At 42.0% G+C, this 20,061-nt stretch overlaps 1 protein-coding gene across 1 annotated transcript; it reads right to left on the minus strand.

Annotated features, from left to right (window-relative positions):
• Positions 1-317: 317 nt before the first annotated feature.
• acads (acyl-CoA dehydrogenase short chain) lies at positions 318-19,408 on the minus strand. The gene is made up of 10 exons (XM_078272198.1): positions 19,300-19,408; positions 16,664-16,824; positions 16,281-16,430; positions 13,828-13,939; positions 12,144-12,295; positions 9,644-9,814; positions 3,679-3,816; positions 1,659-1,754; positions 1,511-1,567; positions 318-980 (listed from the first exon to the last, which is right to left on the minus strand). The coding sequence occupies exons 1-10, from the start codon at positions 19,325-19,327 to the stop codon at positions 828-830; spliced, it is 1,218 nt and encodes a 405-aa protein (XP_078128324.1). The 5' UTR covers positions 19,328-19,408; the 3' UTR covers positions 318-827.
• Between the last annotated feature and the right edge of the window lie 653 nt (positions 19,409-20,061).

The following is a 20,061-nucleotide window of genomic DNA, read 5'->3' on the forward strand; positions in this document are numbered from 1 at the left end:
GTTTTAGCCAGGGTCTTTTTATCAGCCTGGGAAGAGAAAGAACGAGCGATACGTCCGCTGCTCGTGAGTAACGTTATTGTAACGTCACATCTTGGTACCAAACAGATATCGTAGCTTCAGAGAGACTTCACCCATGCGACTTTGATGGTTGTAGTCTTTCTAAGTCAGTATTTTCACAGTCTGATACTTCAATAGTTTTACGACAAACAGTGACTTGCAAAAGGATCTTTGAAATTAATGAACATCATATGTGTAATTCATGGCTCAATTCAAACGGGATCAAATTATTATTTGTCTCTCCCAGTTCACTATCTGACTTTTTAAATAAAGGTCCCACAGAGGTCCAACGGAAGGGGAGGGACTTCACCTCTCTATTCATCATTGAAAAGGTGACAACTTTTCTTTGTGCACCAAGACAGAGTTTGATCTCTCAAAACTGCACATAAAAAAAACAAACAAAATGCATGGCTCGACACTACTAGTAGAAAATATGTTTTTTTTAAAGTGAAATGACCCTTTAAACCGGCGATGCACAAATATTCCTATTAAGGCAGCGGAGATAAATTGTAAGCTCACAGTGTTAAAAGATTAATTCCTGAATTTCCTTGAGAGAGCAAAGGAAACGGACACTCCTTCCTTCCTCTGAACTTCTGTATTGTCGTCTCTGATCAACCCTGCTGCCAAAACGTATAAAAGCTGCCGCTCCGCTCGTACTGGTTCTTCTGTATCTTTATGGATGAGGTGTTGTGTCCGGGCTGACTTATCTGACTCCAGATCTGGGAGATTATGCGTCCACGTTGTACCAAAAGGCACCGACAGAAGTGTGTCTACGATTGGTATTCCTTCAGCAACTGGCCGGCGATAACCAGTCTCTGGATCTCACTGGTTCCCTCGTAGATCTCTGTAATGCGAGCGTCGCGGTAGTGCCTCTCGGCGGGCATGTCCGACACGTAACCCATCCCACCCAGAATCTGGATCGCCTGATTTTAAAAAGGCACAAACAAAGACATCTGTTAATAACCCTCCTGTTGTCCTCAGGTCAAACTTGACCCATTTTCTGTATCACTAATTTGAGTTTCTTTCAACCAAAACACGATGGTTCTGTACAACCGTGACTCTTCACAAAGAACATAAATGATCAGTTCACTTCTTTCTTTGAATTTGGGTGTTTTATATAATGTTATAGCATTTGAAAAATAACTCATAAAAGAACATCGAAAAAAGTGACAAAAATTTCGAAAAAGACGCCCAAATTTTGACCCAGAAAAACTAAAAGTTGCTCGGTCGACGAGAAGACATCACGGGGTTTAAATGCATCGGGAGCACACAAAAAAAAAAGGCTTCAAAAACGTGGAGAAAACCCCCACAAAAACGTCAAAAAGGCGCAGAAAAACAAAGAAAAACATCAGAAAAAGTGACAACAAAAACTTGCATAAAAGTGACAGACGCACTCTCGAGGGTTTCTTCTGTACGTTTCTGTCTGTATGTCGGTTCGTTGTTGGTTTCTTACCTGATGTGAGCAGAAAGTGGCGGCTTCAGACGCCGCTAGTTTGGCCATGGCTGCTTCCTGCAGGAAAACACTGGTGAGTAAACATTTGTTAACGCTGCATAAAACGTGTTCAGATCCGAGAATCAAGAGTCGACTGTGTGCGCCGTACCTTGGTGAAGGGTTTCTTTGAATCCCGAAGAAGGGCAGCCTTCCAGGTGAGCAGACGAGTGCTCTCTATCGCCACAGCCATGTCAGCTAGTTTGATCTAAACGAGGTGAAACACACTCGATTAGTGCCTCATCGATTAGCTGATTCATACAAGTCATTCATGAAGCAATTGTCTGGATCAAGCGAAGTACATCTGCAGGATAAAGCCTAAAATCCTCACTTTCCACTCTTTGTGTTACAGTTCGCAAACTCTGTTCCCTGCAGAAAATGAGTTTTGAAGATAACAAATGGAGCAACAAGGCAGGCCTTTACAAAAAATATGTTGAGGTCATTTCCTCTCTAGCTGAGACGTTTTGGGACTGATTGGTGGGATTGCTGTGGACGAAGTACACACGGAGATACACTGGTAAGAACCAATGAATCCAGCTAATTGAAATTCAAATGAAATAGCTCACGTTACTGTATTGTGTCAACAGTTCACTTCATTTAATATTGGATGTGGCGTTTTATTTTGTAGGGGTGCAAATGTTCCACCAAAACAAGTTCCTTCCTCAGACTATTTAGCAGAGCCACCGTCGCTGCGTCTGGAGTAGAGGGTGACACGGGAATCGGTGGTCGCTCCCATCCCATCCCCACGAAAATACTCCCGTCATATCCCGATCACGTGACTGCCCCCTCACCCCCAAAAAATCCTGTCCTGCAAAATCCCGAGAGAAAGACTCCCGACTCCCGTCCCGCTCCGTGTCGTTCCTTAAAGTTATCAGACTCGCGGACACGCGCTTCACATCTCGAAAACGAGACGTTGTCCGTCGCCATCTGGAGGACAACTAGCCATCGCGGTCAAATCACTGAGGTTGCCACGAAATTTAGGCTACACTATACGTGCAGTACCTGCAGGCCTAGGCCATTTCATTACGTCATTCCTAACGGAGATCTTCTCACACTCAAAACACACATTTCTCCGTCCCGCTCCCGCTGATTTCTACGCTCTATTTCACGTGTAAAACTCAAGGCCCGCTGGCCAAATACGGCTCCTCGCAGATTTTGATCCGGTCTGCTCACAATACATTTTGGCCCACCAAGTTTTTGTCACTTTTGCTGAAGTCTTTCGTCACTATACCCTAAGTTTTTGTCACATTCGACTAAGTTTTGGGGCGCTTTTTTTCTACGACTTTTTTTAAGGCTTCATGTCGACCAAACAGTAAGTGAGAAGACAGTAATACAGTCAAATTAAATAATTCTTTTTTTTTTTTAATAAAAGCATGTCAATAAACTAAACATGTCTGGCCCTTGATGTGATTCCTATATTCCAGTGTGGCCCTTAGTGGAGTGGAGTTTGACACCCCTGCTCTATTCCATCCCTATCACGTTACCAACAGTGAAACTGACCCCCGTACTGCGGGACTCCCGAAAAATTGTCACCCTCGAGTCTGGAGCATAGCGCCGCCCAAGACCATTGTGATTGGTTTAAAGAAATGCAAACCACCCAGACTGTTTTTTCCTCCTATCCCAGGATGCATCTCGCTGTCGTAGCCAGACTTTACTCTACAGCGCTGTGGAGATGGCTATGTGAGACTAATGCAGCAATAAACACTAAAAATTCAGTTATCAGCTCGTCAAATGTGAAGCGTTGCTGCATTTCTTTGTTTTACGTCGTTGAAAATTGAATATCTGGGGGTTTCAGACAAAAAAAAAAAAACCCCGCTTTGAATACATCACCTCGGGGCTCTAGGAAACTGTGATGAACGTTAATTACATTCTGACACATTTTAAACTTTGGGTAGTCCAGCGGGAAAGTACAGCATTAGGGGACTCACAAAAAACATTAAAAATCAAGACTTTTTTTTTGTTTTACTTCCAAATAAAGTGTTCTAGAATAATCTGGCTAAACCGCTGGTTTGATTACAACGTGTCTGACGCGTTTGTTGACCCATGTTTTAGTGACATCATTGTTCCGGTTTAATTCAAGCCTTTACCTGTAGTTAAAACAGTAAAGTCTGTCTGACTGCAGCTCATGTCACCTGTATGGCCTGCAGCTTGCTGATCGGGGATCCGAAGGCGGTGCGTTTGTGTGCGTAGTCTGCAGCGCAGTCCAGAGAAGCCTGAGCGATACCGAGAGCCTGAGAAGCGATGCCGATCCGTCCACTGTCCAGGGTTTGCTGTGTGACACGAATCAATAAAATTGTATCTGTAAAATCACCATTAAACATGGGCTCAGTACACTTTACAATTAAAGTGCTCATATTATGCTAATTTTCAGGTTCATAAATTGTATTTTAAGGTTGTATCAGAATAGGTTTACATGGTTTCATTTTCAAAAAACACCATATTTTTGTTGTACTGCTCATTGCTGCAGCTCCTCTTTTCACCCTGTGTGTTGAGCTCTCTGTTTTAGCTACAGAGTGAAGACATCTCACTTCTGTTCCATCTTTGTTGGGAGTCGCACATGCTCAGTAGCTAGGTAAGGACCACTAGCCAGTCAGAAGCAGAGTATGAGGGCGTGCCCTGACAGTACCTAAGTAAGGACTACTAGCCAGTCAGAAGCAGAGTATGAGGGCGTGCCCTGACAGTACCTAGGTAAGGACTACTAGCCAGTCAGAAGCAGAGTATGAGGGCGTGCCCTGACAGTACCTAGGTAAGGACTACTAGCCAGTCAGAAGCAGAGTATGAGGGCGTGCCACGCTAGCAGCTAGGCGAGCATTATAATGTGTGTTCCAAAGTGACCACGTTTGTCTCTGAAGTAAAGGCTGGACTACAATAGAGCTGTTTGGAGCAGTTTGTGAACAGTGTTTTCTGTTGGAGATGGTAAGTCTCTTTGGGGGGGACTTTGGGCTTTTTCACTTTGTAAACCTATAACGTGCACAAAAAAAGATATATAACACGATAAAAGGAAAGGGGAAAAGCCAAAAAGCATAATATGAGCACTTTAAAGTGTAAAAATCACCATTAAACATGGTCTCAGTGCACTTTACAATTAAAGGAACACAGAAATAACAGACAGCAACAAAACAAGTGAACAGCATTAAAGCAGTAATAAACAATACAAAACCAGCAACATAAGAGAAGAAGTGAAAAAGTTTGTTTGTGAAGGACGCCGAAAGGATGGTGTGTTACGGTTGGCCGTAGGACAATGAGTACAGGGTGGGTTTTCAATCTAGATTTAAAAATGTCAACTGAGTGAGCTTCTTTAACATGAGGTGGGAGGTCATTCCACAGACGAGGGGCGGTAGGACAAAGCTCGATCACCAACTGAGGTTTTGCTTACTGTAGGAATGACCAGGAGACCAGCATCAAGGCAGCGGAGAGAGCGTGCCGGTGTATATGGTGTAATAAGCTCAGATAAATAAGGTGGTGCAAGTCCATGCTGGGCCTTTTATTTCAAGAGAACCTTTAAAATCTGCTCCAGCTTGCACTGGGAGCCATTGACGAGAGGACAGGACGGGTGTTATGGGATCATATTTTTCTAGTTTTTGTTAATTTTTTCTGACTTTTAAGCATTTTTTACATTTTTGTAAGCATTTTTCTGACTTTAAGCATTTTTTTTTTTTACTTTTGTCCCTTTTTAAGCATTTTTCTGACTTTTTTTTACCCTTTTTCTGACTGACTTTTTTTCAATGTTTTTTTGTTTAGTTTTTTTTAGTTTTTTTTTTACTGTTGACACTTTCTTCCACTACCACCAGTACTGTCTACACGCCTCGGACACCAACTTATTACCACTATAGTGTTACACTTATTTTTTGGAATTCATGGTCAATAAACCTCGTTGGATTTTTAAATTATACCTAATATTTGAGTCAAAAAAGCTGAAATTATGAATTACTTTAACAAATATTAGAGGAATGTATGTTGATGGATAATCAAAGACTCGTGTATGTCAAAGCTGAGTCAGAATACGGTTTAGAAACCGTCTACATTTCTTTTCCAAATGCTATAAAAGTCAATAAAACAACTCAAAATTAAATCAAAGTGATCATTAACTGTACTTGTGAACCTGGAACCATCCATGTTATTTTCACGGTAATTTGGTTGGAAAAGAAACCCATATATTTGACCACGAGGACAACAGGAGGGTTAAACCCACATATACTGTATTGTCCTGAATATAAGAAAGGTTTTGTTTCTTTCCCCCTGGAAATAGGTCTGAAAAAGTGGAGTTGGCTTATATTTGGGGTCTTGACTTTTAAAAGTCAATATACATTCACAACAGCAGATGGCGCCAAATAAGCGAGCCAGCAGGCAGCGAGGATGACGAGCTGGTGGAAACCAGAGCACGGGAGTGACGAAAGTAGGGGTGGAACGGTACATGTATTCGTATTGAACTGAAACGGTACGGGCGTCTCGGTTCGGTACATGAATTTACACGGAGAATAGCCTACACGGTATAAAAATAAATAAAACTTGCGTGCAAATTAATTCATGTAATGTGGAACTACTGTTAGACACACGGTTCTTTAGGGACACCTAATCTGTAGCCCTGCCCTCAGCTCTGAAGCTCCCGAGCTCCGCCTACATGTCGAGTCAGTCGGTCCAGTGAGTCCACACGAAGCAAAACTAGTCCCTTCCATATACAACCAAACACGGACGTAGCTGTATCCCTTCTCGCCTCGACCACAAATGGCCCCCAGGCCCGTTTGCGTTGCCGTTTGCTCCGGTATTAGCTGTTAGCTCTGCCATTAGCTGTTAGCTCCGCCATTAGCTGTTAGCTCCACCATTAGCGTGTGAAGCTAACACCAAAACTCGTCAACTGCTCTGTGTAACCGAAGCTGCTCTTTTAACACCCCTGCTCTGTGCATTCACATATGAGAGCAGCGCTGGTCTCCCATATCACACTACTAGCTGATTGTCTCATTTTGTTTACAAGTTCCAGATGGAGTCTGGAGACGATGCAGGGTAGCCTACTTATTGTTTACATCTTACTTTATACACCTCAAGCTGTTACAGCTAGCTCAGTGGACAGCCTGAGACATGCACAATAAAAAAAATTGCCTTCTGCATTTTTGTTTTGCTTTTCCCTCCATTGTACCAAACTGTGATGTCTGAACCGAACCATGACTTCAGTGTACCATTCCACCCCTAGACGAAAGTGAGAGTGAACTGCAGCTACAGCTGCATTTTTCTGTCCGAACGACAGATTAGTAACCGATCCTGACCCGAACACGACAGACATTCTGTTTCTTACGTCCAAACCCGACTCGAGCCAGACTGAAACTGGAGCGCGGCTCGGGACACGTACACCGGTTTCGGTCCATGTCTCTGTCTGGGGACGCTGCTGAAGCTGTGCAACGGCTGGCACCAAAAATATAAAAAAGACAAGACTATATTTTCACTACGAAGAACTTGAGCCGTCCGATTGGTATTAGAATAGGTGTAGCGTTTGATTGCTGGGACCCTCCCCTTGCTTTGGGCCTTCTTTGACCTCACTTCCTCCCAGCACCATTGAACTCTGAACTTTCAAAACCTGTGGACACTCTTTTCAGTTTTTGGACTGGATTATACAGATACATACCATTTGATATGAACTGGCAGTTTATGTTTTTATTTTGTTTCATCTTTTTGGTGTTTGTTTGTACTACTGTTATGCAGAAGAAATAGGCCTACCAATACATTTTTTTGTGGTATTTAAGTTAAATACCATAAGCTGTTCATTTACAAATGTGATTACATTTAATTTAATCTGATATCACGATATTTTTGACCAAATACATCGATGTCGATATTGTGGGGTTGACAATTACCGGTACGTTACGATGAGACTTTAGATAAATATGATTTAGATGATTTTTTTGGGCATTGTAGGTCTTGATTTGTATAGGACAGCTTAGACTTGAGAGAGGGGGGGGAATGACATGCAGCAAAGGGCCGCAAGTCGGAGTCGAACCCACGGCTGCTGCGTCGAGGAGTAAACCTCTATATATGGGCGCGCGCCCTACCAGGTGAGCTACCCAGGTGCCCTTGAGTTTTCATTTTGTACTCAGGTCTCACTTGTAAATGAGATCTTGATCTCAATGTGATTTCCTGATTAATAAAGTAACATACATTTAGAAAATCGTCTTGGGCAGTCGTGAACAACAAATGGCCACACACACGTTTGCTTCACTATCTTTGTGGGGACAAAGATCATTGACATAATGCAACACACACACACACACACACACACACACGCACGCACACGCACGCACACGCACACGCAGCAGGTCAGTAGTCAGATTTCTCTGCTACCTTGAACCTTGTTTTTTTTTCATTCCATTCACCTTTGCAGCTCTAATCTTGGCACTGGTTCACGGATGTGTTTTTTATTGAGCAACCTGTTTTATGACTCCTGCAGACGTTAAACGGGAGGAAGAGCCGAGCGGAAACTATTCACACAGGGACAAGTATGTCGAGAAGTGAAGTCGATATTCAGGAAGTTGTACTTCTTGTAAAAAGGTTGAATCCTTCCCTGAGCTGCTTTATGTTACCCAACGTGTTTACTTACGCGAGACATTTTTAGTTCGACTCAGCTCTTATTTTGAAATATAACAGTGTCTGTGTCACAATGAATGAACTAGAGCTGCAAAGGTTCACTCATTAGTCATCAACTATTACATTAATTGCAAAACATTTTGATATTCGATTATCGTTTGAGTCATTTATGAATAAAAAAAAAAAAAAAAAGGGTAATAATTCTCTGATGTCAGCTTGTTAAATGTTCTAGTTTCTTCACTCTTCTGTGACAGTAAACTGAATGTCTGAGTTGTGACATCAGAGAATTAATACCCTTTTTTTCCCCATTTATGAGTCATTAAACAGGATGTTATAATAAACCAGTAGTGCTGCCATGATAAGAGCTGCAAAGATCAATTGATTATTTGTCAATTATTCAATTAATCGCCAACGGTTTCGATAAAAAAAAAAAATCGGTTTGAGTCATTTTTTATGAAAATAAATAAAAGTAATTATTCTCTGATTGCAGCTTCTTAAATTGTGAATACGTTGTAGTTCAGGGCTTCTCAAAGTCCGGTCCGAGGTCCGTATCAGGACCAAACGGCAGGTCAATCCGGACCCCAAAACACTGAAAAAGACGCTAAAAACTTCAAAAAAGGCTCAAACAGCAGAAAATAACGTCAACAATGTCTTCCTTTTACTACAAGAAGCCGAGAATACTGCTGTACTTTTACTACAAGAAGCCGAGAATACTGCTGTACTTTTACTACAAGAAGCCAAGAACACTGCTGTACTTTAACTACAAGAAGCCAAGAATACTGCTGTACTTTAACTACAAGAAGCCAAGAATACTGCTGTACTTTTACTACAAGAAGCCAAGAACACTGCTGTACTTTTACTACAAGAAGCCAAGAATACTGCATGAAGCTCAAAAAACAGACCTAATGTTTTTGTCATTGCCAGTTGTTCAGGACCTTTGACCTGGAATGAAAATCAGATGAGGACCTTTGAGTGATGCGTTTGAGAACCCCTGTTCTAGTCTCTTCTGTCCTCTGGGACAGAACACTGAACATCTTTGAGTTGTGAACAAAAACAAGACATTTGAGGACGTCATCTTGGGCTTTGGGAAACACTGATACATATTTTTCACCATTTTCTGACATTTTATAAAACAACTAATCCAGTCATCCAGAAAATAATCCGTAGAGGAATCGACGATTAAAGGTGCAGTAGGTAATCCTTACAAAACTATCATTCTGACGTATTTGCTGAAACTGACCCTATGTTCCAGAAGAACTACATGAAGTGGGGCGGCCTCTAGCTCACCCAGTAAGAGCGGTGTGTCGAACTGCGTGTCAATCACTGCTCATGCACACGCATTCATCCCTTGTGGGGGGAGGGGCTTAGGAGACCGTTTTGGGCTTCAGCAGAAAGGGGGGAGGGACTGAGAAGTTGTCGCTGTTCACATTTTTTGGCTAAGTCCTGGATCTTCACAATCCTACCTGCTGCACATTATAATTGGAGTAGTTGTAGCTCTAGAATGAACTGCTTTAAAAGAAGTACCATGGCGATCTTGAATCCAGCGCCACGTGGTCCGAGCATGTTGCCCAGCGGTACCCTGCAGTCCTCCAGGATGATGTTAGCGGTGGAAGAGGCTCGGATGCCCAGCTTGTCTTCCTTCTTCCCCAGAGAAAGCCCCGGGTGTGGCATGGGGATCAGGAAGGCGCTGATGCCCTGCAGACACAGAACACGCAAACATTTTTTTTGAGGAAATAAAAGAGCACAAAAAGGTGTGGAGGATCCCCATTGTTACAGTGATATTGCTCAATAGGACAAACAGCTCTTTGTGTCGCTTCAGGGAAATGTGCTGCGTCATTAGGGTTTGGCACCGTTTTGATTTGAACTATTCTGATTCCTAGGCTGCGTCTGAAATTCCACACCAACACGCTGTTTAGTAGCTAAAACAGTATGTGAGATTTTTAAGTATGTCCAAAAACCTTAGTATGAAACTTATAAAGCCAGAAACTCCATAGATCTCTTTACCTCTCTCTTTTTCACGCTCCTGGTGGGTTTCTTTAACCCACCGATGTTGCAAAGTAGAAACAGTTCTTGTTTTCGTTTGTTTTGTTTTTTACCTCTTTTGGGGAGTGGGTTGTCTTTCATATTTTTTGAAGGGGATAAATCTACCGTTTCTAAATATTGAGAGGGGGGGGTGCGCATATATTCCCCCCCTGAAATCTACGCTAGGGTTGCACAACATTGACAAAATGTGATATTGCGATTAGGGGGGCACTGATCCCATATCAAGATCGGATATCGGTCCTGATATTGACAAAATAGCTGGATCGGGGACCGGAAAAATTAACAGCTCCAGAACACTGCTGTATTTTTACTGCATGAAGATAAGAATACTGCTGTACTTTTACTACAAGAAGCCAAGAATACTGCTGTACTTTTACTACATGAAGATAAGAATACTGCTGTACTTTTAGTACAAGAAGCCAAGAATACTGCTGTACTTTTACTACATGAAGCCAAGAATACTGCTGTACTTTTACTACAAGAAGCCAAGAATACTGCTGTACTTTTACTACAAGAAGCCAAGAATACTGCTGTACTTTTACTACAAGAAGCCAAGAACACTGCTGTACTTTTACTACAAGAAGCCAAGAATACTGCTGTATTTATTGCAAGAAGCCAAGAATACTGCTGTATTTATTGCATGAAGCCAAGAATACTGCTGTACTTTTACTACATGAAGCCAAGAACACTGCTGTACTTTTACTACATGAAGCCAAGAATACTGCTGTACTTTTACTACATGAAGCTAAGAATACTGCTGTATAGCTGGATCGGGGATCGGAAAAATTAACAGCTCCACGGGCCATCTGTTATTTTGTCTTAGTTAGGAAAGTCTGGTGCCTTTGTCTCTTCCACATGGTGGAAGGAAGGTATGAGGTGGAAGGTATACAGTGTATTATTAATTCAACAACGGTATCGTATCGGTACCGGGTATCGACAGATACACAAAGCCCAGGCATCGGTATCGGGATAAAATGCGATATTGAATCAAAACTATACAGTGGCCGTTTAGCTCAGTTGGTAGAGCAGGCGCACGTGTACAGAGGCTTGTTCCTCCACGCAGAAGGTCCAGGGTTTGACTCTGACCTGTGACGGTGTCTTCCCCTCTCTCTCCCATTTCATGTCTCAGCTTTCCGGTCCAATAAAGGCAGTAATGCCCCATACGACACAAGGTTTATTTCAACTGACTGCCATATTGGACTGATCCAACATAAATAAATATATGTCTACAGAACAGGTTTTACTGGTTGTAGGTAGGGTTGGGCAAAAATTAGGATTCCAGTGGAATTGTTTCTTTATTGGAATCGTTTTAAGGATTTAGTTTCAGATCTGATCACGGGTTCCCAATTTAACATGTGCAAGTTCTGGAGCTTGGAGCCAGCCTTGGAGCTCAGTAAGCAGCGCTCTAGTGTGGCTTTATTTTACATTGAAAAAGCTGTAAAACTGCAAACCACCATTGAATCAAAAATTAACGTTCCTCTTATTTGTGAAATAAGCATTTGACCCGTTTCATCTCCACACAAGAATCGGAATCGTTAAAATCCAAACGATGCCCAACCCTATTGTACAGTATAAAATAAATAAAGAGAACAGGACACAACTTTTCTTTCTCTTCTCTGATTCGCTCCGTTTGTTGTCTCTATCTATTTCTTCTCTCTGTTGAAATATGCACACACGTGGTACGCTCCGTAGGGTTTGTCACGTAGTGGACACGTGCGCTGACGTGCACTAACGTGCAGCTGGCACGGTAACCGGCCAATGAAACATGATCATTGTAGCGTTTCAAGCACTAACCAGCAAATAATCAGCCAACGGACGGGACGCAGCGCTCCACAATACAAACTAAATTTAAAAAATTAAATATAAAAAAAATTGCATACTTATCGCCACACTTTCGATATAATATTGCGTAATGTGATATCGCGATAACGATATTGAGTCGATATATCGTGCACCCCTAATCTACGCCTATGCGTCATGCCTTGTGTTTGAGTTTCTTGTCCGTGGTGGCGAACACGACGGTGGCGGAGGCGTCCCAGCTGTTGGTGATCCAGGCTTTGGTTCCGTTCAGCACCCACTCGTCTCCGTCCTGACGGGCCACCGTGGAGGCCGCGCCCGCGTCGCTGCCGTTACCTGGGAGATTAAATTAAAAAAGACACATTTATGTCAAGTCACAGGGTGTGGACTTAAACCAGTTTAAGATAAAATAAGATAAGCTAGACTTTATTAATCCCACACTGGGGAAATTCCTGTGCTACAGCAGCTCAAAAGAGAATCAGAATAACACAAATACACATTAATTAGACATTAGAGAAAAATATACATAAATTATATTAAATGGAAAAATAGAATATAATTAGTTATAATAATAAAACTGTATTTACACAATAAACAGCCTTATATAAACAGACAGTATATAAACAAAGACATACAGATGAGTAAGGTGCGAATGAATAGAGATGACATATTGCACAGTGGGAGGTGACAGAGTAATAAATAGATAAATATATATATGTATATAATATGTATAGTGCAGAATATTGTCCAGTGATGGCTCATATTGCAGAAACAGCTAGCAATGCTAAGTTTGCTGGATTTGGAAAACACGCATTTCTAAAAGCCTTTAGGATATAATTGTTATCAGTCACCAATTGAAGTATAAGCATTGTTTTCTGTTAGATACATTTTGAGAGCCCTTATATCATAATGTGTTGTATGGATGTGAGATCATTGCTTTCTTTTTATCACCTGGAGCAGCGAAGAAGAACTGGATATCCCGGTTTGGTCTGCTAGCTTGCAGTTGCTTATAGGCTGGGTACCGAATTCAATACTTTTTAGAGAACGAGTATCGAAAAATGCCTCGTCATTCAATACCCAATTTCAATAACCTAAGGTGTAAATCTCATCAGTGTCAGTGAGCCAATCAGCAGACAGCATGCTTCTACCAAGATCTAACAAGGTCTGTGATTGGCTGGCTAACGTTACACGTCGTAGAAACACGCAGGAAAAACTCTCCGTTACACAGAGACGCGTTTACGTAATAGGAGAGAAAAATAAATAAAAAGATTTGTGCTGTAGGGTGTAATCAAAGTCATGTAATCTGTATCGGTACCTTTATCAAAAATATTTCAATACCCAGATGTAGTTGCTTAAGCTGTCTTCGTTTTAGATCAACAGTTTTGTGATTTGTGTGCGTTTGAGACGCGGCGAGTCGAGCCAGACGCCCCTGATTTGCATAAAGTAGCCTGGATTTAACTTTATGCAAATGAGCAACAACGCTCTGGCTTTTTCATCATTTTAGACACATATGGTAATAATAACGGTCCAAAATGGTGAAAAAAAAGACGCAAAACTACCAAAAAGGGGACACAACCGACTATAAAGAGACACCAAATGACCACAGGGACCCAAAAAGGAAACTGAAATGGCCAAAAGAAACAAAATGTATGGAGAAATTGCATTTTTTTAAATGAAAAACATCACATTTCTTATGAGGAAGGACGCTTAAACCCTCCGCCAAATACGTGCACCTAAGTCTTCCACAGAGCTGGGGGAAACACTGTAAATGGGTGGAAATGACGCTGCCAGTGCACACGCACCATGATAATGTGTCTTACGTCTTGTCCGTCAGTGGCGCGTGTACATGTGTGTGCGAGGTGTTTTACCTGGCTCACTGAGGGCGAAGCAGCCCACCTTCTCTCCGGTGGTGAACGGTGTGATCCACTGCGTTTTCTGTTCTTCTGTTCCGTTCTTCAGTATCGGCCCGATGTAGAGAGACTGAGAGCAGAACAGGACAATAAACACCGGCACTTATGGCGTTTTTCCATTACATGGTACTCTACTCTATTGTGTGTGTCGCGTTAGGTTACGGCAGTTTCCTGCGGCGGCGCCAGCAACGCTCGCCTCACACATGAGGCGTTACTGAATCTGCAATGGAAAAAGGAGGACGGGGCACGGCGGCCGAGTCGAGTAGAGCCGAGCAGAGCTGGTACTAGCTGTGGGTAAGCGCCACATCAGAACATTAGGGCTGCACGATATGAGGAAAATATGCCATAACTGTTAAATATCGTGATAACGAGATTACCTGCGATAAATAAACAGATATTAGTGTTTTTGTTTATTTATTAGTGTTTAAGTGTGCTCAGTTCTGCTCATTTCAGTATTCTGCTAAAATACAACAAACTGCTTGTTGGATTTAAAACTAATGAAAGGAAATCATTTCCAACTTTCTTTAAAGGAATTGCAGATTAAGACTAGATTTAGCGTAGTGAATGGAATCCTTTGTTGCCAGATAGCACGTCGTGAGTAGTCCCAAGTCAATATCTGCCTAGGAAATCGTCTAGTCTTAGGCTGAATCCCATTTCTCGGTCTTACCCCTTCGTCTTACCCCTAGCCCTTCGTCTCAACCCATAACCCTTCGTCTAACCCTTACCCCTTCGTCTAACCCCTAGCCCTTGTCCCTCGAAAACCAAGTGGTAAGGGCTAGGGGTGAAAACATACCCCTTATGAAATGAGACGCCACTTGGTTACATCATCATACATACTTATATTTATTGCAAACAGACCTATTTGTATATACACTGCATGGTGTGTTGTAGATCTGTTTCAGTTATCACCGTTTTTAATCTGCGTTGCCATTTGTACTCGTTGTGAATACGCAGGCCACAAGAAGTAATGAGGTTGTTTTTAGTTGTTGTTGGGTCACTTTTACTCACGACATGCTAACTGGCAACAAAGGATTCCATTCACTATGCTAAGCTAGCGGCGGGCTGCCAGACTAAGACAATGCATGCACTGAGACAAAAAATGCGTTTGCCCACCTATCTAAATCTACCAACATTGAATTGAATATAAAAAAGGCAGCGCTAGGGCTGAACGATTAATCGTTTTCAAATAGAAATTGAGATTTGATAGAATGCGATTAGCTAATCGCGAAGACCGCGATTAATTGAACGTGCACTTTTTATTTTACATGAATGTAGAAGGTGTAATATGTAGATGCTACTGTTGAACTGAGGCGTATCAGACACGTTCGGTGTTTGACTGTTCAATGTTCCACGCTTACTAAAAGAAATCATCCCTGCATGAGAACATAGAGATGCTGTTTAACGGTGTCTCGTGTTATGCTCCATGACATGTTTTATCTGTTCCACACAGTGAATATTGTGGAATACATTAGCTAAACTTTCATTTGAAATAATTAAGATTTTTTTTACCCCCCCCCCCCACCCCCAAACCATTCAGCTCTAGGCACCACTAAAAAAAAAGAATGACAGCTACATTTCAAAGGGTGCAGTTTTTCTGCTGATACTTTCTTTCAACTAAGGCATCCCGCACACTGGCTGCGTGGCGTGAGCGTGTCAGCTGCGTGGCATGTCCATTTTTATTTCGGCTCCCATGTTAACAGGTTAGAGCGTGCACGCTGCCTGCGTGACACACACGTCTCAGGTGCGACTCGAGCCGCGGCAAAAACGCGTGCATGCTAGAAATATAACCGATGCCTATTTTTCACGCGACATGCAAGCGTGTTGGAAGCGTTTCCAGGCAAAACAGAATAGGAAAACATGTTTATATGTCATTTTGACACAAATACATTTAATAAATGACATGTTGATGTTTGAAAGTCTCGAGGTTTTGACATAAATGCAGATATAAATGTAATTAAAAATAATTGAGTTTCTAATACTGCACCTGTCAATACAGAACTAAATATTCTGGAGCCTATTTTGCCGTCAATACTGCCGACGTTCTCTTTGCTGTAATCAGATCAGAATATATTTATGTTTAACATGTATACTGCTGCTTGAGTGCAGTAAATCAATGGGAAACATACATGTGTACAGACAAGGCTAGCAGCAGCAGCAGCAGCGCCGCGTCAGACACGTTTCTGGTGTGTAAAGACACAGAAAACGCCACGCAACAGAAACGCCACGCTCACGCCACGCAGCCAGTGTGTGGCCGGCCTAACACAACAAATCTCTGAGTGTCTTTCGCGATGTGTCGCAGCCTTTCGCGATGCGTTTATTGCGCCAGTTGATATTGCGATGACGATACAACAACAATGTATTGTGCAAACCTAGACAGAATATCACACCCGCTCTACACAGACCCTACTCACATTATTTACAGACACCACGACTCCCGTGCTGGCACAGCCTCGGCTGATTTCCTCCATAGCCAGACTGTACGCCAGGTAGTCCATCCCGGCTCCACCCAGCTCCTCGGGGACCTCCATGGCCATCACCCCCATCGCCCCCAACTCCTGGATCTGGAACAGCATTCACGTGTTTGATACCTAAACCCTCATGTTAGCCCTGGGTCTTAGCTTCAGCGCCAAATTATCTCTTTACACATCGCTCTAAACAATATTTGGGCGTCACTATATGGAAAGCGGAGTTTGTTCTCAACATTTTGATATGAAACACACGGGGCTCAGTTATATGCAAATACCTTAAAAATGTAAATTTAAGAAGATGTGTAAAACAGCGTGCAGCTCTGTACCTGTTTGGCAGGGTAAGAATGCTCCTTGTCCAGTCTGGCAGCGATGGGGGCCAGTTCTCTGTCGGCGAAGTCTCTGCAGGTCTGTCTAAGAAGCTGATGAGTCTCCGGTAACTCTGCCAGCTGGGACAGACTTCGACAACCAGTGAGACACACGGCGAGAGCTAAAAAGGGACAGAAAAATATCAACGGTTCAATACCACAGAGTCACCGACGTTCAGTGAGGTTGGCAACAGACGGTCCGTCACTTTGGTCCAGATTGAAACATCAACAATTTAAAAAAATACAATATGCATGAATAGTATAGGAGGTAGGGGGAAGATGAGGGGTGGGAGGGAGAGAGGGAGTGGGGGAGGAGAGAGGGGAAGATGAGGGGGGGGGGCGAGTCGAGCCGGACGCCCCCGATTTGCATAAAGTTGCCAGGGAGAGAGGGAGGGAGGATAGATAGATAGATAGATAGATAGATAGATAGATAGATAGATAGATATACACTTTAATCGTTCTGTGATTTGATGCTTCGATTAACTGGTCTGAGTCGTGTCAGCAGCTGCTGCCGCAAAGACGCCCACGGCGAGCCAGAAGTGACACACTGTGTTAGTACGGGTGTAATGATTCAGGGCTCACGCTCTCATATGATCACATTTGATTTAATTGGCTGTCAGGACAAGGGGAAATATAGGAAGTGCAGAGAAAGCCAAAATACAACATTATATTACCAATATTGTGATATTGAATGCCGTGACAGCTCCTAGGCCTCAAGACCTATTAAGTCCCTTTGGTTGCTGGGATCTGGGGATTGGCTAAGATCTGGGGATTGGCTAATAAGGACTGATGAGTGACACCTGGATGAACTGACTGCTCACATGTCCATAAATGGACCTTTTTCACAGCAGACATGTTGACTTGTCATAGTAGGAAAAGCACAGCTGAAAATGATAACCTTAACGATGGCTCAGTTCCATCAAGTGTCCCAGGAAGCTATTTCAGTGAGTCAGCATGAACAACACCAGGGCCTCTCCTAAGTGGAACGCAGCCATCATTAATGGGTTTGAATACACCTGTGCTTTTCCTACTATGACATGTCAGCCGTGAAAAAGGTCTACAGGAGTGCCTGGGCCGTCACTCCTCCTCCTCAAGGTTGCTTGGTTTTTTTTGGCATACCTTTGAGCCAGGTCATGACAATGCAAATTTGCACAATTGGAGTCAATGGAGTGGAAAGTCAGGGGTGTAATGTACAAACATATTACTGTAATGTAGGTAGATTTCACATTTTCACTTTCTTTCTTTTACTATTTTCTGACAAATTGAAAAAAATAGACCTGTAGAGTCATCTGTAATGTAATTTTTGATTACTGATAATCCAATAATTCATAGTTGAACTATTTTGATAATTGATTGAGTCACTTTAAGTATTGCTTTTTTAAATGGAGTCTGGTGGGTTTAGCGCTAGCAACTTCAGAGCTGTTTCTGGATAAACAGGTCTCAAAGAGGTTTTAAAGGTCTATCTCTGTAGGGATCCTTTCCATAATGTTGTCAGTCACTTAGAATAATAATCTGAGCCTGTCAGTGGCAAAACAAGCACTTTTGTGAAGGTAAATACAAGCCTGACATTTGCCCTATTAACTTTCATTGTAGCTTGTTTTGCTGCTGCCGACCGCAGCGATCTCACTTAACACTGAACCAATGTCAAAGATTGTTGTTCCCATCAGTCACTTAGACAGAAACACATAGCAACATAGGCCCTTTAATTCAGCAGGAATCCAGAAACAATCAATACTTCTTTAGCTACATTTAGCTGATAATGCTTTTACTTAAGATAAAGGATCTGAATACGTCTTCCAAGACTGAAGTCTATTACAAAACACTGAAAAAACTCTCGAGAGGAAAACATTTTTCCTTTATTAAGTCCCCAATAACCCAGCGAATATGTAAGATTAACTAAACAAAGCAACAAATGTTTTGAATGCAGGACTTTTACTTGTAGTGGAGTATCTTCACAGTGTGGTATTAGTACTTTCACTGCAGTAAAGGATCCGAATACTCCTTCCACCGCTGTCAGTAATCAACGTTTCTACTTTCCTGACGGTCACCTGAACGCAGCTCCAGCTCACTGGCTAGCTTTACGTTATTTAGGTGAAAGGTTATCCTCCTCTTCATTAGTCACCTTCGTCTCAGGCTGACAGTTTTAAAACCATCAAAGAAACAAGACTAGTTGTAAAACTGTTTGACAACAAGTTGACATAGATGTCATGGCTGAAAATGAGTCGGAAACGGTTAATTAACTGTTTTTAACGGAGCTAACCGCAGCTAGCCTACTGACCTTATTTAGCCGAGAAGCTAGCTAACTGTAACGTTAAAATGTTTCCCTTAAAGCTCATCACCGCGTTTCTTTTGTCAGTAACGAAAGCTGGCAACCATTTATATTTTCACCAACACGTTATTCAACGTCACGTTAGTTTCCTCGGGGTATTTAACGTTACGGTTTACGTATCAAGCTAAGCTAACTAACGTTAGGTTTAATATTGCTCTGTGGTATTTCCAGTGTTTATCCTCACGAAGCTGATATGCGAACGTTAAACTAGCTAGCTAAGGCAGGCACGTTTTGTTTCTTATTATAATTTTTCTCTACATGTACTCACCTTTTCTCGCTTTAAAAAGTGCAGCCATGGCTCCTTTCTCTTGGCTTCAGGTAGCAAATAATCTTTCAATGAGTTTGACTGAGGTGTTATGAAGCACACTGCTGCCTTTACGTGCTGTCGGAATTATGGGAATAATTACGTGGGAATTAAGGACGTGGGAGCAAAAGTGAGTTCAAACTGCATTTGTTTTTTTGTTTAAGAGACAATTTCCCTCGTGTACTAATAGAATACTACGGAAGAGGATTAGGGCCATATGTGAAAAATGTATTTGCGTGCTGATTTTTTATAAGTCGGAATTCTGAGTTTAAAGTTTGTTACAATTCTGAGTTGAAAGTTTTTACTCAAAGTTCAGATGTTTGTCTCAGAATTCTCACATTAAACTCAGAACTCAAACACATTGTAACACATCACAAGTGACCCTAATTTTTCTTCCGTAAAATACACTAATATAGCAATGCAACTGTATTATTTCATAACGCTCAAGCATCGATGGAGAAACTTCCGAGGATCAGTAAAGGCAGCACTTGGCCCAGATTTCACAACTAAATATGTCCGGTAAACTCTCTTTCATTCAATTCAATGTAAGTCTCCTAATTAATTTCTCTGGTCGAAAAAGGACTGATAAAATCACAGCCAGGCTGTTAAAAGCGAAGACAGTAAAATAATAAATCATATTAATGTATTATTAAATCACAAAGGAACCAAATACCTGGAGTTTTTCTTTCCCAATCCGATACCAGTGTGTAAAAAATAAATAAATAT

Source organism: Sander vitreus, chromosome 16, assembly GCF_031162955.1.
Source record: "Sander vitreus isolate 19-12246 chromosome 16, sanVit1, whole genome shotgun sequence".
Classification (NCBI taxonomy): domain Eukaryota; kingdom Metazoa; phylum Chordata; class Actinopteri; order Perciformes; family Percidae; genus Sander; species Sander vitreus.